Raw genomic sequence first — 27,091 nt, forward strand, 5'->3', positions numbered from 1 at the left:
TTAATGTTACCTAAAACATACATCCAACTAGAATGGGTTGCTCGTCTCAGTTCACTGGGATTTAATGCAATTAAATTCATTCAGTCTTTCAAAGAACTTTTTATAGAAATGCAATGCCCTCTTCAGTCCTGCTTCTTTTGTCTCACAGCTTTTAGATGGAACCTAGAAAAATTAAAGAGTTAATATTTTGCTTGCTATAAACAGTCAACATTTTTTAAAAAAAGAAACATTGGTTGAAACAAAAAAGCAGCACAAATTAAGAATGACATTTTGTTCAATGTAAATTTTTCAGGAAGGAGAGAGAAATCATCTACATAAGTAAACAAAGAAAATAAGACCTTGGAAAAACAGGAATGTTTCTTTTTGGGTTATTTTGTGTGTCCATTTAATGGGTTTTAGTTGACCTTCACATGTCGTTTTGGTCTTTTAGCTAATCTCAAGTGCACCTTTAGTTTAAAATCTAATACATCTTTTAGGGGACTAAGAGTGTGATCCAAACCCCATTAACTTCTATGGGATTATTCACATGCCTAAAGATAAAAATGGGCAAAAGTGCTTTGCTGGATGGGAAACAGAGCACTCAGTAGGATCGAGCCCTTAAGAGTTTACAATGATAGTTGAGGACAAGATGGAACAGGTAGGCGAAACAAACACATGGGGGTGAGAGATGAATCTGGTCAAACAATGATATAAATATGATTTTGTATAGACTAGCTGTCTGCACAATTTGTAGGTACAGAGGATAAAATTCTGTCCCTTTGTAGTCAACGGGAATTTTTCCATTGAGTTCAAAGGGGCCAGGATTTTGTCCAGGCTTGTTTTGGATTTGTTAATGCAAATAAGCAGACCTGTAGTAGTAATCTCAGGTTTCCACCTGTGTAACCATTATCAGAAACATACCAATAAACTTACTTTATCTCCTTTCTCTAATCTATACATCAGATTCTTCATATTGAATTGCATCAGATAAAGATGTTCCTTCGCCTTTGGCTCATCGTTAAATTTTTCTGTTAATTTTTCCAGATGTTTCTCAGTATTACTAAGGTAATCACGAGCACATTTGCACTATAATATAAAACAATGACAAAATTATACTCTACTCAAACAAATTAAATATTAATCACTCACACACAACTCAGTAACCAACTATATGCACTGCAGTTCACATGCTAGACAGACTAAAGCCCCAAATCTGCAAAGATTTACCACGTGCGCTTAACTTTATGCACATGAGTGTTATGTTGGATCATATTAAAGAAGTTCTGTATTAAAATCACAAATGAGTTTCATTCCCCATAGTTTAAATTCCAGGGTATTACTAATTAAGAGGTCTCTTGGGTTTTGGTCTCTTATTTTTTACTGTTTCTCTCCCTCTCTGTGTGAAACTTGCAAGCTGCTAATTGTGTTAGTACATCCTAAGACAGAGTCTGTTCTCAAAGCAATACTTTGTAACAACTACTATCACACAGAGGGAGACTCAAAGCGATACTTTGTAACAACAGAAACAGCACCCAGAGACTCCCCGCCCTTTTGCTGTATTTATTTCGCTTTGTTAACAATTGTGACTAAAATAGAGATAGAGGATGTATGTGGATGGATGCTTGGTGTGGATAATAAATGAATAATCAGGGAGGTGCCAGCCTAGGAGTTCAGTATTGATCGGCCGATGAATGCGCAGAGTGGAGACAACGAGATGACCCCCGGAGGGCAGACTGGAATCCACCCAACAGCCTCAAGGATGGGAGAACCGAAGAACAAGATAACATCTGGCAGCACGGAGCCATCAGGAATGTGCCATCTGCTGATTGAGTCAGCAACAGCATGTTGAAGCAATTCCCATAGACTGGCATAGGAATAAATTCCTATAAAAATGGACTCTAGAAACTGAGAACTTTGGGGTCTGATTCTGCAAACCAACTTCCAGGAGCATCAGATGCTCATCTGACAAGGCCTTGCTCCCTCCTCGTGTCCAGGCCACCTGTCCAGTGTCTTAGCATGCGCAGCTCTAAGGCTGGTAACTATGATAACAACCTTGCAGAACCTGTGTGTGTGTGTGTGTGAATGAATGTGTGAATAAATATGAAATTGAATGAAATGTTATAGCTATAACTAACTGCTTACTATGATTCTTTCTGTATTCACAATAAATGTGGCATTTTGCCTTATTCCCTTTAATAAGATCCTGCTGGTGTTTATTTTATTGGTATAACATGAGAAGTTCCATTAAATTCAATGAAACTACTCACATGCAGAAAGTTAGGCCAATGAGTAAATATTAAAAGGATCAGGGCTTTTGAGGCTCAGTCTTGCTCCTACTGAAGTGAATGTCAAAACTCTTATTGATTTCAGTGGTAATAGGATCAGATTTTTCATGGCATTGTTTAATAATTTACTGTCCTCAACATTATTGGAAGTCTACAACCATTCAATTAAAATGTAACAGAATTAATAATAATAACAATAATAATAATAATAATAATAAATGGAAAATTTAAAATATACTTGTATCTCAGATCATAATTAAACCTTTCAAATATATAAACTGCATTTAATCTACAGTAGTCTATATTAATATAATTTTTCTACTAAACTACAGTACATATCTGCTACTTTCACTGAGTTATCTTCTTTTTAACAGTGTGTTACAGATAAATATCAATAATTTGCATTAGGTGGATGTCCATAATATGAAATAATTATAAAATTAAAAATCTTTTAAAAAAATTCTTACCTCACAATTCTTTAGTATTGGAAGAAATATCTAAATTTAAAAAAAAAGGAATATTGTAAACCGATGCTTTTAAACATACATTGCCATTGTTCATTATCTCTAGCTTCATATCATCTTCATCTACATTTCTATTTCTGAACTTCCTTTGGGTAAGCAATTGCCGCACTGACTTCAGAAAAGGATTCAACACACAGTACCTTGAACATTCAATTGTAATAAACAAGAAACCATGTCTGTAAACCAGAGTTGAAAGTGGCGAACTTTATGCTACAATGCAAAAAAGCGAAAGAAAATGAAGGGGAAAAGTTAATGGCCCACCTGCTTTTTTGTCAAATTCACAAAAGCTTCCAAGTTTTCTTTAAATTCTTCTATCTCATTGCCCACAGAGAGTGATAGGCAACAACTCAACAAGAACAAATAGAGAAACAGCATTTTCACTTCTAGGAAAGCTTATATTTGATTCATGCATTTTTGACATCAGAACCTGTTTATATATATACTCACCTACACCTTGCATATTAAATTAACTGTGTATCATAAAGGGAAAATTTTCTCATGTAGGAAAAGGTATAAGTACAGAGTCGTAATTATTTTACATATTGTGGGAGGCCTCACTGTGGGAGACGGGGGTTTCCTTTCACTCTGACATCAAAAAGGGAAAAATACCTTTGCAGATAAGATTTGTCATTTTGCTACATGATACCAAAAACTTTTACAAAGGAAATGGGAGTATTCCTCATGCTGTTAAATATAGATGTGTGATTCTGCTCATGCTTTCACATCACAGACGTCACATTGGAAACCTGGACACCTGGGGAACTCTTGTGTTTGGTTTATTTTAGATGAGATCCTCCATTCAATGGAAGATTTGATTGCCGGATCAGTTGTAAAGCTGGTATTCTTCCTTGTAAATAATAATAGCTCATTTTAAAAGCCCAAAGAATCTCTGAGCATTTTATAAACTTTACTTTGTTAACTCTCATTATCCTTTGTGAAATGTACTAGGTATTATTAACCTTACAGATGGAGAAACCAAAGCACAGAAAGGGTTAGCTGACCAAAGTCAACTAGCTAATCCACGATAGAAATTAGAGTAGAAACTAGCAACGAAAGCTCCCACTAGCCCTAAAATGTGTGTACAGAGAAGTCTTTCAGTTTTTCAAGGGAAGGTGCATGTGCTGAAAAATCGGTGGAGTCTGCATAAAGAACAAAAACTACCATAATATGTTTGCCAAGTGCTTATAAGAAGACAAAAATTGGTCATAAAAAACTTGCTAAAAAAGATTAAACACATACCTCTGAACAACAGGATAGAAGAGTCACCCTGTTTCTGTACTACAGAAGGTACTCTGAACTTTTTCCTACTTTATAGATTCCTTTTAAAGGCAACAGAAGACGTATGTCACATAAACAAGTCAGCCGAGGCAGAACTTATTTTCTGGATAACGTACTAATTTTATGAATATGAATAGATACTGCTTTGTCTTGCAGAATATGGTGGCTAAAAATATTTCAACTGAAAAGCTATGTTTCTGACTCCCATGATTAATTCTGAAATTCAGCAAAATAAAGATTCACTGAAGCACAGAAACTCATTAATTGAATGAAAAGACCTTTTGGAATTCTTAAATATAGGAGTTATTGCCTACACCATTGTCCACCAACAGGATATCCTAGGCTCAGCTAGAGGGCAGCAGTAGGTTTGAGCTACTGGCAAGGAAGACCAAGATCAAAAACATTTTTTCTGGTTAGAAGATATTTCCTTTTCCCACAGTGTAGAGCTGAAACAGGAACTGGTGTTAATTATTTGTTTTAATATTACAATTAAAATAAAATGTTTCTTCTAGACAGATGGGGAACACGTGCTATGTCACATTTGATTATTATTTACCATCGTCTTCTCGATTCCAGTGGCATCTACAATGTGCTAAGCACTTTCCAGACATTTAAGGTGCTTGCCCCAATTTGCTTACAATCTAAGATGACTAGCATTATATGCGGCTTTTGGGAGAGGGATAAAATGTGCAATATTTTTTTAATAGATATAAACTAGCCTTCTATCTACCCATCATCAGTTGGCAGTTTCTTGTCGGCATCATGATAACAATGGGTCTTGAAAAGGAATTTGAAAGAAAAGAGGGTTGTGGCATTATGGGTTCATAATGAGATGGTGTGGAAAAAATATGCAAAGACAGCTGTTGAACATGAGTTTCTGTGGACCTCTTCTCCCATTATGATGTCTCTAGCCTATAGAGAAAAAATCCATATCTAAGCCTTTAATTGTCCATATTATTTACTGCAAATGTATTATTGTTATGGCTTTTAGGCCATACTCATCATTGTGGCAGTCTGAAATTAGGGGGCACAACTCCACATTAATATCTTGATATGACTATAAATCTCTTCAGCTTTTTAAACTAAAAACCATTTCTGGAAATCTGAACTCTGTTCTGAGTGCCAGCCAAAGGAGACTGCTCAAGAATAATGCAATGCACTCCTACTATCTCATCCCTCAATGACTCCTATACTGAGTTAGGTACTAAGCTTCATGTTAATTGGGAGATAATATATTGTCATTCAGAACAACAGAAAATGCTAGAATGAATAAAGTCTCTCATGAAAGAAACCTTGGTAGGAGATTATTAAAAACAGACCATCACAAAAAGCAATGTGGAAGAACTGTACCCCTGGAGAAAACAGAGAGACAGCAGAGTTGTCCAGCTATACCAAAAGGAGGACAGGAGAGATTTGATATGGGTTTAATCAGGCTGCAACTTTATTATTAGATATCTGGGACTACCAGGCAGATAAAAATGTACAATGGAGGTGACTCCACTTAAAGGTGTGGTGCAGGTAATGGCATTGCGTTGTGTAGCAACCAGATCATGATCAGACAGTAATGACAAATAAGCACAAGGGTGTTCTGTGTGTGCTGTTCCTGCCCTTGACAGCTAATGGGTCTGACTTTTACTTACACTTGGCTTGGCAGAATTCAATTTTTATTTTTAAGCATTTTTTATATTTTTATCAATTTAAGTGTTCATAGCTGTATGAAATTATGGAGTGGTCAGACAGTGAGGGCAGTCAGAAAATAATTATTTAATGACAGTAGATGTTGAAATTCAAAAAGTTTAAGCTTTATAATCATTAAAACACAAACTGTCATCACATGTCAAAATATACAAAGTATGGTAAATATCCTTAAATCAAACTCTAAGAAGTTCTCAAGTAGTATTTTTCTTACTTTGCCTGTCTGTGAATTTTGATTATTATCACTGGAAATATTTTTCATTGTTTTGTGTGTGTATGGTGAAATAGACATTTGCCAATAAAAGTCTAATACTTCAAAGCCTGTTCAAACTCCATGAATACCTTTTCACTATCACTCACAATGATTTCATCAGTGGAGTTATCACGGGACTAGGCTCATAGTCATTGCCTGAATTATCAGCTACAAAACTAGTCTCAGGTCAGAACTCATGATGAAGTCTAAACCAACTTCATCTGTCATTTATCTGTCAATCACTTAAACCAGAGATGAGTCTGATGGAAAGTACAGATTCAGAAAGTTTGGGGATGTTTAAATGTAAAAGGTTGGTCCTCCCATTGTAGAAATAAGGACCAGTTGCAAAACTCAGATCCATCTTAAGATTTCAAACCTTAAAGGATGTTGAGATCCAGGATTTTAGTTCAGGTCCATCTCTAGAACAGACTCAAAGTATATTAAATGTATGTAACAAACTATATTCATGAAATGTTAAGGTTACAAGTTCAAACACCAAAAAGTCAGCAAATGCAAAAGCTAAAGTTTTCAGAGGTACCCAGAAAACCACAGGAGGGGTCTAGGGACTTTTAGCCACCCAGGAAGTGGGTGAAGCTCCTTGCAATGGAGCTGGAGGTGGCATCTCTTCTTTTTCTCCCCATTGTGAGCAGGGTCAGATCTGAAAGTTATGATAGTGACTTGAACTCTTCGTTCTTTATCCCAGCAACCGTTGACAGGAACCAGCTGCCTCACTGCTTCAGTATCTGTCACTGTATCCAAAGATTGACAAATACATTAGCAGATTGTTACTGTTACGACTTCTCCAGGTGTAGCTCCTACTTTGTGTTTTATAAATATCTGTTTATTTACTAAAAGTGGAATCCAAATTATTCAATATGTCTTAGTTATGACAGTCCAATACAGACTGCTGCTCATATGGAGAGTTCACTGTTGTTATTTCTTGATTTGTTCTGTGCATGTGAGATAAATAATTCAGACTGAAAGTATCTGTTAGCTGTTTGTGTACAGGAAAACATCTTAGATTCAGCTGCAAAATTCTATGGGAGGGATGAATTTTGTGGCAATAGAATTACATAGGGTCTAGCAATTCCCCATTGGATAAATCAGGGAGCAACTTTTAATTGTTTCTAATTTTCTTATAATTTAGTTGGGTGTGTGCTTGTTTTCCAAATAAATAAATATACTAGTTTTTTAGTGACAACTAGAAGTTTTTTGTTTTGTGAAGACTAGAAGTGATTTTGTTCAGTGATGAGCAACAGAAATCTTAATTTTTTTCAGTGGAAAAAGTTGTTGAGGTGTTTTTGTTTTATTTCCTTCTCCAATAACCCAAACATAGCTCCACCTTTTTTTAAAACATGAAAAAATTCAGCCCACAAGAAGACTTTCAGAAAGTTATGAACAACTAAAAACAGGGATTTGTAATGGAAATGTTATTGCAACCAAAATTATAGTGTTTAGGAACATAAAGATTGCCATACTGGATCAGACCAATGGACTCTCAAGTCTGGTATCCTATTCCCAACAGTGGCTGATACTAGCATCTTCAGAGGAAGGTGTAAAATCTGCATAATAGACAATTATACAATAGTGTGCCTATGGGGAAAATAGTTTCCTACTTGAGGTGGTTAAGAAAAGGCTATATATCTAGGTTTTCATACTGCAGTAGTGGTATTTTAGCACCTAAATAATGCAGTGATTAGTGTTAAATAAGAATGTAAGAGACAGATATTTGTACTAAAACATGAGGGTTTAGAGCCCTTATAATTATTTATCCTATGTAACGTAACTGGAGGTATTCTTAAATCCATCTTGTTTAGGTTCTTATGCCATGCCCACCACCATGACATTACTCATCTAAATGTCTGATCCTTTTTTGAATCCTATTAAATCCTTAGCTTCAATAACACCTCATGGCACTGAGATTAATAAATTAATTGCACTACACTAATCTCTAAACACTATTTATTTTCCAGGTAGATTTAAAGGACAGGTTGTTTTTGTCCCCAAAATTAAATTTTAAAATAATAATCCTACAGCAAGATACATTGCCATATTGTATTCTAATCCTACAATAAGCACTAATATTTTTAATGGGATTTTTGTGGTTTTTATATGAATTTATAGACTTCTCATTCAAGTTCATAAATCGCCAACTCCTATAATACTGTTTAGACTACAACCTGTAACCATTTCCTGGCTCAAGGTTGTCACTGAGGGAGAGCAGCTGCATGGCTTACACTGACATCAGCGTCATGGTACAACCACTGCTCTGCCACGGATGTGCAAGCCCAGGCCATGAATGTAGAAAAAAGTCCCCTCAAACACACACAATTACCAAGAATATGGTTGGGATTATTTTGCCATGTGAGGTGCATAGCTCAGCTCTGATGCCACTCTTACCCACCGACCTGGAACATCATTTATTTTAGGTTTTAATCGGAATAATTATCTTGCCAGTATTGAAGTGCTGAACAGAGTAAGTGGGTTTAAAAATAAAAATAAAAGTGTGTTCTTACTCCTCTTTGGTTTGATCACTTGTACTATGTATATATAATTATCAGCATACAACCTCCTAGTTTAGTTAGACTTTCACGAAAAGGAGGGACTGTGCTGGATTCTGAAACTGGACAGATTAGAGCATATTCTGATCTCTAATGTGTTCCATAACCTAGGGCCAAATGCAGATAACATCTAGCCTTCATTTCTTTAGTGAGGGAAAAGTGCTCTGGTATCGCTGATGTGTGAGGTAGTCTTGGAGAGTGGGGGTTGTACATGATAAAATAATCTAGTTTCAGCCTATTAAGGTCTTTAAAGATTTAGACCAAAAAAATGAATATCAACCAACACAGAGTGCAGAGCACTTGTCCAACGTGTTCCTTGTGCCTCACCTGACTCAGAAGGCTGGCTGCTGTGTTTTGGACAACCCAAAGCTTTTGCCTGGCCTTGGTTGCTAAAGCCAAAGTAGTGAGAGTTCAAGCCCTGAGGTGATTTGACATCAGGGAGGCAGCATGTACTGATCTAAAATAATAATTAGTTATGTAGACAGCTTTAACACACCTATTCTCAGATCTTCAGAGTTGGATTAAATAACTTCTTTCAATAAAGAGCACCCGCAGCCCGGTCAGCCCCTATCAGTAACCCAAGGCTGGCCCTGAGACAGGTGACCAAACTGCTGTAGAAAGCTAGTTAAGAAATTGTAGTTTTTATGGGAAAAAATATTTTTCACAATTTCTCATTATTTTTTTCTGTTGTTCTTTCCTCTCCCCTTTCTCTTCTTCCCTCCCATCCCCCATATCCATTGGTGATATGAAAAAAGGAAAAAAGGGGGAAAGAAGGGAATGAAGGAAAGAGGGAGAGAAGGGAGATGGGGACTGACTGAACAAATGGACAATTCAGAGAACAACAAAAATATGGACATGCGGGGTGTGAGGTGGGTAGAGTGGGGGGTTGCTATGGGCATGGGAAGATGCAGGGGGTGTGAGGAGGGTAGAGTGGGGGTTGATATAGGAATGGGGAAGAGGCGGGGGGTATGAGAGGGCAGAATGGGGGGTTGATATGGGAATGGGGAAGATGCAGGGGATGTGAGGTGGTTATAGTAGGGGTTGATATGGGCATGGGGAAGATGTGGGGGGTGTGAGGTGGGTAGAGTGGGGGGGTTGATATGGGCATGGGAAGATGCGGGGGTGTGAGGAGGGCAGAGTGGGGGGTTGATATGGAATGGGGAACATGCGGGGGGGTGCGAGACGGGTAGAGTAGGGGGTTGATATGGGAATGGGGAAGATGCGGGGGGGGGTGAGGAGGGCAGAGTGGGGGGTTGATATGGGCATGGGGAAGATGCGGGGGGGTGCGAGGACGGTAGAGTGGGGGGTTGATATGGGAATGGGGAAGATGCGGGGGGTGTGAGATGGGTAGAGTGGGGGGGTTGAGATGGGCATGGGGAAGATGCGGGGGCTGTGAGGAGGGCAGAGTGGGGGGTTGATATGGGAATGGGGAAGATGCGGGGGGTGTGAGATGGGTAGAGTGGGGGGGTTGATATGGGAATGGGGAAGATGCGGGGGGTGTGAGATGGGTAGAGTGGGGGGGTTGAGATGAGCATGGGGAAGATGCGGGTGGTGTGAGGAGGGTAGAGTGGGGGATTGATATGGGAATGGGGAAGATGCGGGGGGGTGAGATGGGCATGGGGAAGATGCGGGGGTGTGAGGAGGGTAGAGTGGGGGGTTGAGATGGGAATGGGGAAGATGCGGGTGGTGTGAGGAGGGTAGAGTGGGGGGGTTGAGATGGGAATGGGGAAGATGCGGGGGTGTGAGGAGGGTAGAGTGGGGGGTTGAGATGGGAATGGGGAAGATGCGGGGGTGTGAGGAGGGTAGAGTGGGGGGGTTGAGATGGGAATGGGGAAGATGCGGGGGTGTGAGGAGGGTAGAGTGGGGGGTTGAGATGGGAATGGGGAAGATGCGGGGGTGTGAGGAGGGTAGAGTGGGGGGGTTGAGATGGGCATGGGGAAGATGCGGGGGTGTGAGGAGGGTAGAGTGGGGGGGTTGAGATGGGAATGGGGAAGATGCGGGGGGTGTGAGATGGGTAGAGTGGGGGGTTGATATGGGAATGGGGAAGATGCGGGGGTGTGAGGAGGGCAGAGTGGGGGGTTGATATGGGAATGGGGAAGATGCGGGGGGTGTGAGGAGGGTAGAGTGGGGGGTTGATATGGGAATGGGGAAGATGCGGGGGGTGTGAGGAGGGTAGAGTGGGGGGGTTGAGATGGGAATGGGGAAGATGCGGGGGTGTGAGGAGGGTAGAGTGGGGGGTTGAGATGGGAATGGGGAAGATGCGGGGGTGTGAGGAGGGTAGAGTGGGGGGGTTGAGATGGGAATGGGGAAGATGCGGGGGTGTGAGGAGGGTAGAGTGGGGGGTTGAGATGGGAATGGGGAAGATGCGGGGGTGTGAGGAGGCTAGAGTGGGGGGGTTGAGATGGGCATGGGGAAGATGCGGGGGTGTGAGGAGGGTAGAGTGCGGGGGTTGAGATGGGAATGGGGAAGATGCGGGGGGTGTGAGATGGGTAGAGTGGGGGGTTGATATGGGAATGGGGAAGATGCGGGGGTGTGAGGAGGGCAGAGTGGGGGGTTGATATGGGAATGGGGAAGATGCGGGGGGTGTGAGGAGGGTAGAGTGGGGGGTTGATATGGGAATGGGGAAGATACGGGGGGTGTGAGGAGGGTAGAGTGGGGGGGTTGAGATGGGAATGGGGAAGACGCAGGGGTGTGAGGAGGGCAGAGTGGGGGGTTGATATGGGAATGGGGAAGATGCGGGGGGTGTGAGGAGGGCAGAGTGGGGGGGTTGAGATGGGAATGGGGAAGATGCGGGGGTGTGAGGAGGGTAGAGTGGGGGTTGAGATGGGCATGGGGAAGATGCGGGGGTGTGAGGAGGGTAGAGTGGGGGGTTGAGATGGGCATGGGGAAGATGCGGGGGTGTGAGGAGGGTAGAGTGGGGGGGTTGAGATGGGAATGAGGAAGATGCGGGGGGTGTGAGATGGGTAGAGTGGGGGGTTTGATATGGGCATGGGGAAGATGCGGGGGTGTGAGGAGGGTAGAGTGGGGGGGTTGAGATGGGCATGGGGAAGATGCGGGGGTGTGAGGAGGGTAGAGTGCGGGGGTTGAGATGGGGATGGGGAAGATGCGGGGGGTGTGAGATCGGTGGGGGGGGGTTGAGATGGGAATGGGGAAGATGCGGGGGTGTGAGGAGGGTAGAGTGGGGGGTTGATATGGGCATGGGGAAGATGCGGGGTGTGTGAGATGGGTAGAGTGGGGGGGGTTGATATGGGCATGGGGAAGATGCGGGGGTGTGAGATGGGTAGAGTGGGGGGGTTGATATGGGCATGGGGAAGACGCGGGGGTGTGAGGAGGGCAGAGTGGGGGCGTTGATATGGGCATAGGGAAGATGCGGGGGTGTAAGGAGGGCAGAGTGGGGGCGTTGATATGGGCATGGGGAAGATGCGGGGGTGTGAGGAGGGTAGAGTGGGGGGTTGATATGGGCATGGGGAAGATGCGGGGGTGTGAGGAGGGTAGAGTGGGGGGGTTGAGATGGGTATGGGGAAGATGCAGGGGTGTGAGGAGGGCAGAGTGGGGGGGTTGAGATGGGCATGGGGAAGATGCGGGGGTGTGAGGAGGGTAGAGTGGGGGGGTTGAGATGGGAATGGGGAAGAAGCGGGGGTGTGAGGAGGGTAGAGTGGGGGGGTTGAGATGGCATGGGGAAGACGCGGGGGTGTGAGGAGGGTAGAGTGGGGGGGTTGAGATGGGCATGGGGAAGATGCGGGGGTGTGAGGAGGGCAGAGTGGGGGCGTTGATATGGGCATAGGGAAGATGCGGGGGTGTAAGGAGGGCAGAGTGGGGGCGTTGATATGGGCATGGGGAAGATGCGGGGGTGTGAGGAGGGTAGAGTGGGGGGTTGATATGGGCATGGGGAAGATGCGGGGGTGTGAGGAGGGTAGAGTGGGGGGGTTGAGATGGGTATGGGGAAGATGCGGGGGTGTGAGGAGGGCAGAGTGGGGGGGTTGAGATGGGCATGGGGAAGATGCGGGGGTGTGAGGAGGGTAGAGTGGGGGGGTTGAGATGGGAATGGGGAAGAAGCGGGGGTGTGAGGAGGGTAGCGTGGGGGGGTTGAGATGGGCATGGGGAAGACGCGGGGGTGTGAGGAGGGTAGAGTGGGGGGGTTGAGATGGGCATGGGGAAGATGCGGGGGTGTGAGGAGGGCAGAGTGGGGGGTTGAAATGGGCATGGGGAAGATGCGGGGGTGTGAGGAGGGTAGAGTGGGGGGGTTGAGATGGGCATGGGGAAGATGCGGGGGTGTGAGGAGGGCAGAGTGGGGGCGTTGATATGGGCATAGGGAAGATGCGGGGGTGTAAGGAGGGCAGAGTGGGGGCGTTGATATGGGCATGGGGAAGATGCGGGGGTGTGAGGAGGGTAGAGTGGGGGGTTGATATGGGCATGGGGAAGATGCGGGGGTGTGAGGAGGGTAGAGTGGGGGGGTTGAGATGGGTACGGGGAAGATGCGGGGGTGTGAGGAGGGCAGAGTGGGGGGGTTGAGATGGGCATGGGGAAGATGCGGGGGTGTGAGGAGGGTAGAGTGGGGGGGTTGAGATGGGAATGGGGAAGAAGCGGGGGTGTGAGGAGGGTAGAGTGGGGGGGTTGAGATGGGCATGGGGAAGACGCGGGGGTGTGAGGAGGGTAGAGTGGGGGGGTTGAGATGGGCATGGGGAAGATGCGGGGGTGTGAGGAGGGCAGAGTGGGGGGGTTGAGATGGGCATGGGGAAGATGCGGGGGTGTGAGGAGGGCAGAGTGGGGGCGTTGAGATAGGCATGGGGAAGATGCGGGGGTGTGAGGAGGGCAGAGTGGGGGCGTTGATATGGGCATGGGGAAGATGCGGGGATGTGAGGAGGGTAGAGTGGGGGGTTGAGATGGGCATGGGGAAGATGCGGGGGTGTGAGGAGGGCAGAGTGGGGGGTTGAAATGGGCATGGGGAAGATGCGGGGGTGTGAGGAGGGTAGAGTGGGGGGGTTGATATGGGCATGGGCAAGATGCGGGGGTGTGAGGAGGGTAGAGTGGGGGGGTTGAGATGGGAATGGGGAAGATGCGGGGGTGTGAGGAGGGTAGAGTGGGGGGTTGAGATGGGAATGGGGAAGATGCGGGGGTGTGAGGAGGGTAGAGTGGGGGGGTGAGATGGGCATGGGGAAGATGCGGGGGTGAGAGGAGGGTAGAGTGGGGGGGTTGAGATGGGCATGGGGAAGATGCGGGGGTGTGAGGAGGGTAGAGTGGGGGGGTTGAGATGGGCATGGGGAAGATGCGGGGGTGTGAGGAGGGTAGAGTGGGGGGGTGAGATGGGAATGGGGAAGATGCGGGGGTGTGAGGAGGGTAGAGTGGGGGGGTTGAGATGGGCATGGGGAAGATGCGGGGGGTGTGAGGAGGGTAGAGTGGGGGGGTTGAGATGGGCATGGGGAAGATGCGGGGGGTGTGAGGAGGGTAGAGTGGGGGGGTTGAGATGGGCATGGGGAAGATGCGGGGGTGTGAGGAGGGTAGAGTGGGGGGTTGAGATGGGCATGGGGAAGATGCGGGGGTGTGAGGAGGGTAGAGTGGGGGGGTTGAGATGGGCCTGGGGAAGATGCGGGGGGTGTGAGGAGGGTAGAGTGGGGGGGTTGAGATGGGCATGGGGAAGATGCGGGGGTGTGAGGAGGGTAGAGTGGGGGGGTTGAAATGGGAATGGGGAAGATGCGGGGGGTGTGAGGAGGGCAGAGTGGGGGGGTTGAGATGGGCATTGGGAAGATGCGGGGGTGTGAGGAGGGTAGAGTGGGGGGGTGAGATGGGCATGGGGAAGATGCGGGGGTGTGAGGAGGGTAGAGTGGGGGGGTTGAGATGGGCATGGGGAAGATGCGGGGGGTGTGAGGAGGGCAGAGTGGGGGGGTTGATATGGGCATGGGGAAGATGCGGGGGGTGTGAGGAGGGCAGAGTGGGGGGGGGTTGAGATGGGCATGGGGAAGATGCGGGGGTGTGAGGAGGGTAGAGTGGGGGGGTGAGATGGGAATGGGGAAGATGCGCGGGGTCTGCGGTGGGTCTACTGGAGGCTGATGTAAGTTTCGGGGTTGCAGGTGGGAGAGGGTCTGAGATCCGTGTGGGAACCATTGGTGCCTGGCTAGGCTCCTGGCCACGACCGTTCGCACCGGGCCCGGGTGGCCGCTCTGTGGGGCGCGTGACCGGACAGAGCTGGGCGGAGGCCGCGCGCTCAGGCCGGACACAGGCAGCTCAGCTGGGCGGGCTCCCTTCTTGAATTGGGCGGGGCCGAGCTCGCTCGCGCTGGAGGCCGGGCGTCAGAGGGCGGGCAATCACCAGCCTGAGCGGCGTTGCGGCCTGTTGTGAGGTGACCTGGGGCGCGTGCCAGGCGGGGGTCTCTGCTGTGGGGGGCGCCGTGCCCTACCCGGGCTGCGGCTGTTTCCTGAGGGAATGGGGGCCACTGGGAAAGGCAGGTGAAGGGGAGCGTTGGGCGGCCGCCCCCCGCCACGGCGCTAGCTAGGCGCCGGGCTGGGGTATAATGTGTTTGGAAAGGTGCTCTGGACTCCCCGCCCCCGGTCACCGCCACCCCTGGAAATGCCCCGGGCCCACCCCCTGGAACCAGCCACCCTTGGAAATGCCCCGGGCCCACCCCCTAAAACCAATCTCCCCCCCGGAAATGACCCGGGTCCATCCCCCCAAAACGTGCTACCCCCTGGGAATGCCCCGTCCCCACCTGCCATCCCAAGAAATGCCCCGTGCCCAGCCCCAACCTGCCACCCCGGGAATGCCCCGTGCCCCCTCCCAACCCGCCATGCCCACTCTCCTGCCCCTAGAAATGCCCTATGCCCACTCCCAACCCACCACCCCCAGAAAGGTCCCTTGCCCACCCCCCAAGCTGCCACCCCGGAAATGCCCCATGCCCACCCCCTAACCTGCCATCTCCAGAAATGCCCTGTGCCCATGCCTCTAACCCACCATCCCTAGAAAAAGAAAAGGAGGACTTGTGGCACCTTAGAGATGAACAAATTTATTTGAGCATAAGCTTTCGTGAGCTACAGCTGCTACTCTGAAACTCATCCCTGGAACATGTCCTGTGCCCCCCACTATGCTCCCAACACACCATTCCTAGAAGATTCCCCCTGTCAGCCCCCACCTTGGTAACTTGGCATCCCTGGAAATTACCCCACCGACTAACCTGCCATCCTGGAAAATTCTCTGTGCCTACCCCTCCCCAACTCACCATCAGTAGAAAATATCACATACCAACTCCTATCCTGGTAATGTACCATGTCTGGAAAATGCATTGTGCTCCCACTTACCCTGATAACCTGCTTTCTCTGGAAAATGCCTAATGCCCCCACTCACCCTGGTAATCTGCCATCTTGGCAAAATATCCTGCACCCACTGCCGGTGTCCTAATCTGCTATGGCTGGAAAATTTTCACCCCCACCGTGGAAATGTGCCATGTTAGGGAAATTCCTTTCGCCCACTACTATTTTGGTGTCTTGCTATCTCCAGGAAATTTCCTGTGCCCACTCCCACCAGAGTAACGTTCTAGAGGATACGGCATTGGACTGGGTTTGAGGAAACCTATGTCCTGTGTGTGACTCAACCATTGTCCTGTACTGTACTGTGATCTTGGGCAAGTCACTTCACTTTTCTGTGCTGCAGTTTCACCTCACATTTGATCTATCTTGTCTAGACTGAGAACTGTTGCAGCAAAAATTGTTTCTCGCTATGTGTTTTTTCAGTGCCTAGCACAATGAAGCCCTGATTTTAGTTGGGGTTTCTAGCAGCTACTGTAGTATAGATAATCGTGGAATTGAATAATAATAACCTGTGGCATCAGGAGCGATCTGTTATTGCTGAGAAATGTCTTTTTTTCTACTCCCCGTCTGTTGCTGCAGTAAATTGCTTGTCATGGGAAATAACCTTTCATTCTCAAAAAATATCATGCTGCAGTGATCACTGACAGGGAATGATGCACAGGGCAAACTGCTCCATGCCTCACCTAATGAAATAATAGCCAAACAACTAAAATGCACATCTTGGTTTCATCCAACAACTCCTTTCTCTGTGTTCATTATCAATAATCCCTTTACTCTCCATCTGTAGCTCACGAAAGCCTATGCTCAAATAAATTTATTAGTCTCTAAGGTGCCACAAATACTCCTTTTCTTTTTGCGGATACAGACTAACACGGCTGCTACTCTACATGGGCTGCGACCCTGCTGCCTGTACTGAGTTCCACTGATTTCAGTGAACTCCATATGGCTGCCAGGGCCAGCCTGCATGATTGTAGGTCTAGGCCTGTAAATCTATCAAAGATGAAAACATCTTATAGCAGTAGGACCTTATGTGAATTAAAATGTTAGATTGTGGGGAAGGGGGTTGGGGAGGGAGATTACTGTAGAAAAACCTGAAAGCCAGTCCATATGTGCTTGAGTTTTGATACTGTGTTTGTAGTGCAACAGCAAATTTTGAAATTTTTCAAGAAAAAGTGTTAATTTCTATAACTTTTTCTTATTGACACGTTTTGAGCAAAAGCTCATAAAATTCAGTTATAGTTTTTACTATAGTTAATTCAGGATATTTCTTTTACTAAACACTCAGGAAATGTTAAACATTTTTAGGCTGACCATAGTTGTTTAGTTGTAATGGGGAATAAGTAAAGAATGGTAAGTTTCTTAACTTACCAATCTATATTTTGTTTGGTTTTTCACTGTAAAAGAGAAAATCTCTAAACCAAAAATAAGATTTTAATTACAAAATAATTTAAAGGAGTGTCTGTAATCCACACCTTCAACCATTATCAAAGAATCTTTGCTCTGCTTTCTTAAATTACACATAACATACTTTTTTTTGATAGTACAAGATTTTTTGGGAGAATGGGATAATGTTTGGTACCTAAATCATCACGAAATTTAACTGTTTATTTTGTAGGATTTTGAAAATTAATTTTTGGGATTCAGAAAAGAAGAATATTCTACAGAAATGTCTAAGATTGATAAGATGAGCATCCTTGGAGTGAGGAGTTTTGGGGTAGAGGACAAAGACAAACAAGTTATCACTTTCTTTAGTCCTTTAACCATTTTGGTGGGGCCAAATGGTGCAGGAAAAACGGTAAGACTTTTGTACAGTGCAAACAGGCTTCATGTCATTATAAATAATTACAAACTCATACAAACAAGAGTGATTGTTTATATGAATTTATAATTAATGAAATTATAAAACCTTAAACAGTTCGCATTTTGTGACACTTGCATAATTTGGGCTCCACTTTCAGGCTTGCATTCTGCAACGAGCTTTGCATAGGCACAGGATTCTGCCTGCATGGTGCTCATTGCAAGGTCAGAGCCTTAGTTGTTTTACAAATACCTGTTTATGCACTAGGTATTAGAACCATATAAATTAGAGATGGGAAAGATCTGTTTAGTGTTTCTCAATGACCAGTCAGTCTGTGGACCAGCACCAATCCCTGAGAACTTCCTGACACAGTTTAGGAAGGCAGCAAACCAGTCCCTGGTATCCAAAAGGTTGAGAAACTGCATTAGATCATCTAATTGATCTCCTTGCCAATGCAGAATTATGTCATATTGTACATTTACTAGTGTTTTGTCCAATCTAATTTTAATCCACTATTGATTGGAATATCTCCACCTGAAGGTCTATTCCACAAGGTAATTAGAGCTATTGCCCTGAAGTTTTTCCCAATACTCAGAACACTTATCTTAATTTCATCCCATTATGTTTCTCCTTTCTTGGTTCTCAGGTATTTAAAGACAGTTACTCTCTTGCCTCTTTAGTCCAGCTTTTTACTTGCTCTAAATTGATATTACTGATACCTATTTATTTCCATTTTTGTAGACTATCATTGAATGCCTTAAATATATTTCCACTGGAGATTTCCCTCCAGGCACCAAAGGACACTCATTTGTTCATGATCCAAAGGTAGGAGTCATGATGGCTAGCTTGTATGTCTAACTGGTAGTAGATATGACAAAATATTTAATGAACATTGGATTGTGCCACAAATGGGGGGAATCCAATAAGAGTTAATTATTTAAATCACCCATTTTAATGTAATACAAAAGCATGGATTGAAGTTGGGAGGGAGAAATTACAAGAAATGAGTTGTCAACCTTAAATTTCTTGGTTGTCTTTTTTCTCACAATCTTAACATTACAAACTAGATTGTTTTGCAGTTAAATTTACCTTTTAATTTACTTTATGAAAGATTTCCACATGTGTATATACAACATCTAAGATGTTAAATTGTTTAAATCTTGTTTAAAAATGCTAAATTCATGTTTGCAACAGTATTTAGTTTCAGTGTGAGAATATCTGTTTCATTATTCTCTGGCTATGTTTTATAAGTTTTAGTTCCCAGAAAATACTTATACAAGAATAGGTAACATGTGACCTGATCACTTTTTAAAATGTCTTTTGGTACAAAATGTCTGTCAAATAGTTGTTTGGTATTTGGTATTTTCTTAGTCAGTATTGGTAAATGGATGGTTTTAACTAAAATGTTTTGAACATGGACTATTCCTTCCCAGTTACTGATATTAAATAAATAAGATTTTATGGGAATATAATGTGGACACGTTGCATATGAGCTAACCTACAGTATTAGAGATCTGCTCTCTGCATGATTTAGGCCCGGATCCTACCATGACTTGCACACTATGAGTAGTCCCATTGACAGAAATGAATGTTTGGTGTCTGACTTGGAGGAGGTTATTTTTCTGTTCTTTTTACTTAAGGGAAGGCCCTCTGATGATAACTGTTTATCAGATGGGTGTGGGGGAGTGTTTGCATTTTAGGATATAAGAATAGCTAAAGTGCAAGGTATGCATAAGAATCCTGGATAACCTCTAGGCCAAAAAATGATTTTGAGTGAAATCCTGGCCTCATTGAAGTCAATAGCAAAACTCCTATTGATTTCAGTGGAGCCAAGATTTCACTTACGGCTTTGGAACAGATGCTTGGATGACCACAAAAGTTTTCTTTGTTAAATAAGTTTTCATATTTTTTTTCCTGCCAAAGGTTGCTAATGAAACAGATGTCAGAGCTCAGATTCGACTGCAGTTTCGTGATGTTAATGGAGAGCTTACAGCTGTTCAGCGATCCATGGTTTGTACTCAGAAAGGCAAGAAAACAGAGTTTAAAACTCTTGAAGGTATCATTACCAGAACAAAGTAAGTTGTAGGTTTTTTAAACATTGCCTCTTAGTTTGAGTGTCCATTTGCTTTGTCTGTATCTTTTCATGTAAGAAAAGAGATAAGTGGATAATTTATTCATTCAAACCTTCACCTATTCTTTCCGATTAAATTAAGTCTAACAAAAAGTTACATGTAGTCCCACTGCATTGTCTATTTGTTTTATGTGTTACAAGAAATCCCTAGATTTAATGGGTAAAACTTTCAAAATGGCCAAAGTCTCTTTGGTTTTCCATGGACATAGGCGCCTAAGTCACTCAGTGATAGTTTAGTTCTGAAGGTGGTGTTTATGCACTACATTCACTTTATGTCCTGTTGGCACTGCAGAAGTAAATTAAAGTAATTTTGTGGGGAAATAGTTCCGTTCCAACTCATTCCAAGTACCTATCTGTTTGTTTGACTCTCATCTCTGACATTTTTTTAAAAAGATCATTTGTTTTGCACTGATCACTATGTTTTTTGCTCCCTCTGCTGGCTATGCAGTCATAGTTAGCAAACTGGTGCTATATACATGGCTAACATGACATTAAGTTACAGAAAGATAGCTTGAAATCAAAGGAGTGCTGTATCAAAATCCATTTAGTTGAAAATGAGGTATTCAGGGTTAAAAATGGAAAAAGTGAGAGAAGAATGAGGGGCAAAAAACATTTACCATTGTAAAAGTAATTATTTGTGACTTAGCATCAAAACAGGATGGGTTAGAATGTTGAAATTATACAGAATGTTATTTATTTTAGAAAAAAATCATAACTGTACAGCAACCAGTAGTCATCTTATTGTTATGCACTTTCTTAATCTATGTACACAGGCATGGGGAAAAGGTCAGTCTCAGTTCCAAGTGTGCAGAAATTGACCGAGAGATGATCAGCGCTCTTGGTGTTTCCAAATCTGTGATTAACAATGTCATTTTCTGTCATCAAGAAGAATCCAACTGGCCCTTAAGTGAGGGAAGGGCCCTGAAACAAAAATTTGATGAGATCTTCTCAGCAACAAGGTTTACTTCTTTCCATAACTAACATAATTACAGTAAAGTACTCCTTCCATTTAATTATAATTGTTTAAATGCTCACTAAAAATGCTCATTCGTAAAGCTGCATGTGCCAATAGAATTTGAAATTTACACATGGTTTTCTTTTTGAAAGGTATATTAAAGCATTGGAAACTCTTCGTCAGGTACGTCAGAAGCAAAGCTTGCGGGTAAAAGAGTGTCAGACTGAACTGAAATATCTAAAACAGAATAAAGAAAAAGCACGTGAAATTCAAGATCATCTTAGTAATAGGGAAGCTCAACTGGCTGCTTCTAAGGAAAATGTAAAATCTATTGAGAATCGACTTGATCCTCTAAAGGTAATTTTATTTGTATGATCATGTAATTCAAGATTTTATTGTAATACTGTACATATTCACTAGGGGAGAGAGAGTAAAGGTTGCTTGCTATGGGAATTTCCTGACTTCTTTGTGATTAAAATCTCTCCAGTTTAATGTTGTATTATCAGGGGGATTTTTTTTGCCATTTAACCATAAAATTCAGAGCAGAACTTAAGGCCATTTTCATCATGACAAATAATGAAATTGTATGAGTAGAATTTATATTCAAAGATGTGGTGGAAATGATCTGTTCTTATCTTTACACCATCTTGGACCAGTTTATTTGTTCTTATATTTAAATTAATTTACATCCATTTGGAGATTTTCAGGCCAAATCTTGAAAGCAACATGTATCTTTCCTTTCTTAAGCTGTCTGGTTTAGTTACAAAACTTTTGGGAAAATGCAATTTTCAATATTTACTCAAGCACCTCAACAGCTGATTTTGGAAGATTGATTATACAACCTGCATAGTTTCACAGGGTGGCATATTTTCATATCTATTACCTTCCCCTCAAATAATATATTAGTACTTGAATATACTGTCAGCACAGGGTAGAAAAGCATCTGTGCAAAACCCTCTCCCTGCCTCTAAGTAAATGATACCTTGAGCCTGTATTTCCCATGATGTCATGACACATTCCATAGCTACAACCAATGTAGATAAATTATAGCAATTCTTGTCTCAGTAACTCTTCCATTAGTAGTACTGTGCATGTTTTTCTGGGATACCCTAGTGCAGCAGTTTTTAACCACGGTATGCAGAGAACTGAGTGTTAGCTATCTTTAAAAGAAGTTAAAATACATTAAATACATTGCTTTTATATTGTGTTGCATCTACATAGACAGTCACGTCAAGTGTGTTTAAGATGCTTAGATAACCATGCAATAGGTGAGGTCATTATTTTTTTACACATATCCATGAGGGAACAAGGTATCCCTTGCTGATGGGTGCAGCCTGTAAGTATGTGGCCTACATATTCTAACTGGCCACAGCAGGAAAGGAGGGAGTTACAGAAGCCTACTTATTGTCATTAGCAGCACATTTGATCACTCCACATCTAAAGTGATTGAGCTTCATCCAAAGATGGTGTAGAAGGTCAAAACCAGAGGGCTGGACTGTTGGATGTGTTATAAGATAGTCATTGGCTATGTTTGAAGCTTGTTCTTACCCCCTAGTATGCCACCTGGGAGTGATATTGAGGATCCTTAGGGGAATTGTCCAAGCGCAGTGCCATGAGCTGAGATGTTGGCTTGGTGGATTAAACAAATCTTTAAATGGGTAGATATGGAATGTCTTGCACCTTAGGGAGCAGATTCTGCAAGGCTACTTGTTGCCTGAAGTCAGGAGGGACAGTGTTGTCTCATGGGGCTTGTTATATGCATGGTTTCATTCAGCTGAGTGTCTAGGAGTCCTGTGTGAAGTGAGATGAGACACACCAGGGAGCAATACTCCGTTACAGAATAGCACAAGGTAAGCCCAGGGTTTCTTAGTGTTTTACTCCTGGGGGAATTCTGCACCAAAAAATGTAAAATTCTGCATATTTTATTTGTCAAAATAATGCAATATAATCACACCAGTTTCACTTATTTTGGTAATTTATTTAAACTATCATACAGAAAAAATCACAATAACTGTTCAGTATTTCCTAAACACGTGAAAGTTAAATTACAAATACTTGGTAACCAATACCCTGCATTCCAGTTGTAATCCTGGATTTTCATTTAAATTACATTACTTTTATTTTGGTGTTTGGTGTTCTGTAAAATAGAATGTTGCTTTAAATTGTTCACTTTCACACATGAAAGTCATACAGTTTTGCTAATCACTGTTGTGCATTTTTTTTAAATGGAAAAGTAAAATAGATCCTGAGCTGTAACCTTACCCCATTCATTGTGCCTCTCTGGAACAGGAAAAGCGAGAAAGCCCATACTCCTTCCTAGCTGAGGACTCTATAAGGCTCCTTTACACCACTCTAGCAAGGTAAAGGAGCCTTAATTGACTAAGAATGGGAACAATCAACTAACAATGGGAACATTAGCAGCCTGCCTGCTTAGGGCTTGTCTACACTGGCAATTTACAGTGCTGCAACTTTGCCGCCCTCTCCCCTCCCCTTCCGCCCCCCCCCCCCCCCCCCCCCAGCACAACAAGTTTCAGCGCTGTAAAGCGCCAGTGTAGACAGTGCACCAGTGCTGGGAGCCACACCCGTTGTGGAGGTGGTTTTTTTAGAACACTAGGAGAGCTCTCTTCCAGTGCTCTGCCGTGACCACACAAGCCACATTAAAGCGCTGCCAGTGTAGAGTAGCCCTTAGTTGTTACATTTATGCTCTGCCTCAGGGACAGAGCCTGCTTCGCACAGCCCTACACCTCCAAGCCCAGGACGCAGCAACGGTGAGCGAGAGGGACAGAGTGAGTCTCTCTTACTCTTTCGCATGCAGGCACCTGCCCAGTCCCACCCCCATAACGTCTCTGCCGAATGCACGCAAGCCCAGCCTCCCTCCTTCCCCTCCACGATGATCTGCTGGCTTCTCCCAGCAGACGCGCCTGGGCTGCCGCAGAAGGGACGTGTGTTCCCCACAGACTTTTTTGCTCCCACATTTTTCTGTGAGGGAGTCAAGAAATCTGCAGACAGTATGAATTCTGCGCCCCTCCAGGAGTAGTGTTTGTGCTTTGGCTTCCCAGGTAGAACCAGCTGATTTGCTGATCAGGCTGTTGTCTTTATTTTCAGCATCGTTTTGGAAAGGTATTCCTTGAAAATCAGTGTACAGCCCTGTGTAACTGCTAGATATACAGGCTTTGGGTCATGGTCCAGCCTTTGTCCATTCAGGAGGCTGTTGAGCAGTTTGTAGGCTTTTATGTGGTGTAGATGGAAGGAGCTGGAAACTGTCTTTTTGGTATTAGGTTTAAGTCTCCATCTTTTACGATAGTAGGCCATCTCTTTCACGTCAACATTCAACACTTCTAGGTGACTGGAATCCTGGTACTGTACTACCAGACAGATGTCATGACATAGATAAAATGCTTGGCAGTGGTATTGGGAAGGTCATTGTGAAGAGACTGAAAAGTGTTAGTGTTAAAATTGAGCTATAAGGTAAACCATTGTTTTGGGACCTCTAGGAGCTGGGATGTATTTTTTTTGTCCAAGCAAAATTTTAAATTAGCAACTTCTCAACAACAGTTCAACAGCCATGACAACCTGCTTCAGTGGGACCTGTGACAGTTTGTATAATAGGCCTGTATACGAGATCATGTCATACTCAACAGTAAGGCCTAGGAATACTGCACCTGTCTTCTGCCTGTTCTGAAGGCCATTCTCAGTGTGGGTGGTGAGTGCCAGCACTTGATCACTGAGGTTATCATCAATGGTGGGGGAAATTCTCTGAAGAATAAGCTTTCAAATAATTTGTTAATATTACTTTTCCATTTAAGTAATGACTGTAGTTGCTGCAGGGATGCTGTCTAATCAGGAAGGGGAGGTGATCCACAAGATGATGTCTTGATTAACATGTGGGGCAAGGTCTGAAAAGATTTGAGAACCCTTGTCTTAGTGTCTAAAACTCCTTATAAACTTGTAGGTGCTGGAAATGACCCATTTTTAAAATGCAATATATTTAAATAGAAAATTTGATTATAAAATCCATAAACTGTAGTGAAGCCAATTTACTTTAGCAATCCTCTCTTCTCTTTTTTTTTTTTTTTTTTTCTTTTCTTTTCTTTTCTTTTCTTTTCTTTTCTTTTCTTTTCTTTTCTTTTCTTTTTTCTTTTCTTTTCTTTCAGAACCGTCTCGCAGAAATTGAACAGAATCTTGCAAAAGTAGTGAGACTTGACAATGAGATTAAAGCTCTGGACAGCAGGAAAAGGCAGATGGAAAAAGATAACCAAGATTTGCAACAGAAGATGGAGAAGGTTTGCTTTATAAATCCTGTGTGTCACCATCCTTCATCTTAAAAAATCAGAAGCAATCATGTATTACAGAATGAATAGTACATTTACTATAGAATGAACCATAAATTTTACAAAACTTGTGTACCCATAGCCAGAACAGTGTTTTGTTCCGTTGGTTTTATTTTCCAAGCATTTTTGGTCACAATTGTTGTAAAACTGAATACAGAAAGGTGTGAATGTTTTTAGTGTACTCAACGGAGTATTCTTCAGTAAATATATAAATAAATATTATTTTTTTTTAAATCCCCCCACTAGTAAAGTCTCAGTCCAGGAAAACACTTAAAAATACAAACAGTCCCATTCAGTTCAGTGGGACTACTCACATGCTTAAGTGTTTTTCTGGATCGGGGGCAAAGTTTATAAAAACTCAGTAAAAAAAAGTACAAAGAAACTATGAAAGGTGGTGGCTGTGGTTTTAAAATATACAGTTTGCTAAGAGTATTAAGCAGTTAAGTGTGGCTGACCCTCCTAATCAGTACTGTTTTTATTATCAGTCACCAGCATTGTTGATGTTTTCAAGCAGGCAAGATGCAATAGGTTGTTGTATAATGTAGTTAGGTAGTAATACAGATATCAATAAATATTATTCTGCATGTATGATTTCTGAGCAATTTACGACATTACAAAGTGAATTTTCAGTATGCTGTGGCTCTCAGAGTGAAGAGCAACCAGACAGCCACGAGTGGCCACCATCAACAAAAGTGACCCCTAAAATAAATGGTTTAAATATAGCAAGTAGCTGTTAGAATACGTCATGAAGATGTGTTTTATTGATTTAGTAGGGAGATGGGGATTAAAACTGTTATTATTACCTTTCCCTCCAAGATCTACAGAGTAGAATGAACTGCTCAGTGTGATGAACAATGGGGTGAGCAATTTTATAGAGTAGTAATGACTTGTCATGACCATATGTAAATGGCATTAACTGGCAGTGGACAGCAGAGCAACCCAAACTTGACCTACAAGTACAAGGACATCCCTTCTCATTAACATCACAAATATTCCTGTTTTCTCTCCCCTTTAAAATAGCCAGTGAAAAAGTTAGTGGTCTTTTATTATGTTTGTGCTAATTATCTGAAATTATTTTGACAACTAGAAAGAATTTGTCCAAGAGCATGTATCACAAAAAATATGTATCATATTGTTTTATCAATATGAAAAAAGGAGAATCCCTGTATTGGACCCAGATAATTTTACTTAGTTCTTGTGGCTTACTCCTGCAGTAAGAAGTTTATTAAAGCTAACTCAAAATACCTTTTAGCACTGCAGTTTGAGTAGTCTTATGGTAAAAATTACAAATCGGGTAATATTTTATCTTTTTATTTTGTGTTTAACCTTTGGAAAATGTATTATATAGTTTATAAGCATGTGCAAAGTATTTTGTTACAAATCAGTTTAAAAAGCTAACTTTTTAATACTGCAGTATACTCTGACTGCATAGGTTTTTCAAGGAACAGATGACCAACTAAGGGATATGTACCAGAACCATCAGAGAACAGTAAAAGAGAAGGAAAGGAGATTAACAGACTGTCAACGTGAGCTGGATAGAGCAAGCAAAGAGTGTCAGAGATTTAACAGAGAGAAATCAGAATTACTTGTTGAACAAGGTATAATAGGCTAATTTAAAAAAAAATAATGCAGAAATTATCTAATATAATATAGACACTTGTAAAAGGATGAGTGACAGAATTTCCATGTTTGAGCCAATGAGAATCTTGAAATGTGGTATACTTATTCAGTATTGGCTGCTTAGTACAGGGGGTCAAAGTTCAAATTTGAGACTTTGATCTTCACTGTCAGAGATAACCAAAAGGTCATTAGTCTTCTCCATGGGATTTCAATTGTACACGTGCCCTTTTGATCAATAATGTTGACGTTGATGCACTCATTCATTTATGGACTTTTTGTGGAAAAGGAGCCATTTTGGGCATTTCTGTTCTAGGTCACCAAGAAGTCATCAGTCTAACAATTTACAAAGCATATGTTTGGTCTGTGAGCTGGTTGCGTTAGCA

At 43.0% G+C, this 27,091-nt stretch overlaps 1 protein-coding gene across 2 annotated transcripts in view; it reads left to right on the forward strand.

The window, feature by feature from the left end:
- Positions 1-14,800: 14,800 nt before the first annotated feature.
- Positions 14,801-27,091, forward strand: part of RAD50 (RAD50 double strand break repair protein) — a 39,620-nt gene continuing 27,329 nt past the window's right edge. Inside the window, exons 1-8 of one of the 2 annotated variants that reach the window (XM_073355655.2) lie at positions 14,801-14,912; positions 17,489-17,668; positions 18,413-18,496; positions 19,595-19,746; positions 20,576-20,761; positions 20,910-21,114; positions 24,912-25,040; positions 26,521-26,686. In XM_073355655.2, coding sequence (XP_073211756.1) covers positions 17,540-17,668; positions 18,413-18,496; positions 19,595-19,746; positions 20,576-20,761; positions 20,910-21,114; positions 24,912-25,040; positions 26,521-26,686 — 1,051 coding nt within the window. In that variant the 5' untranslated portion in view covers positions 14,801-14,912; positions 17,489-17,539. Of the gene's footprint in view, positions 14,913-14,998; positions 15,019-17,488; positions 17,669-18,412; positions 18,497-19,594; positions 19,747-20,575; positions 20,762-20,909; positions 21,115-24,911; positions 25,041-26,520; positions 26,687-27,091 lie in introns of those variants that run through there. The other variant, XM_073355657.1, reaches the window with a different exon arrangement.

This window comes from Lepidochelys kempii, chromosome 8 (genome assembly GCF_965140285.1).
Source record: "Lepidochelys kempii isolate rLepKem1 chromosome 8, rLepKem1.hap1, whole genome shotgun sequence".
In the NCBI taxonomy this organism is placed as follows: Eukaryota; Metazoa; Chordata; order Testudines; family Cheloniidae; genus Lepidochelys; species Lepidochelys kempii.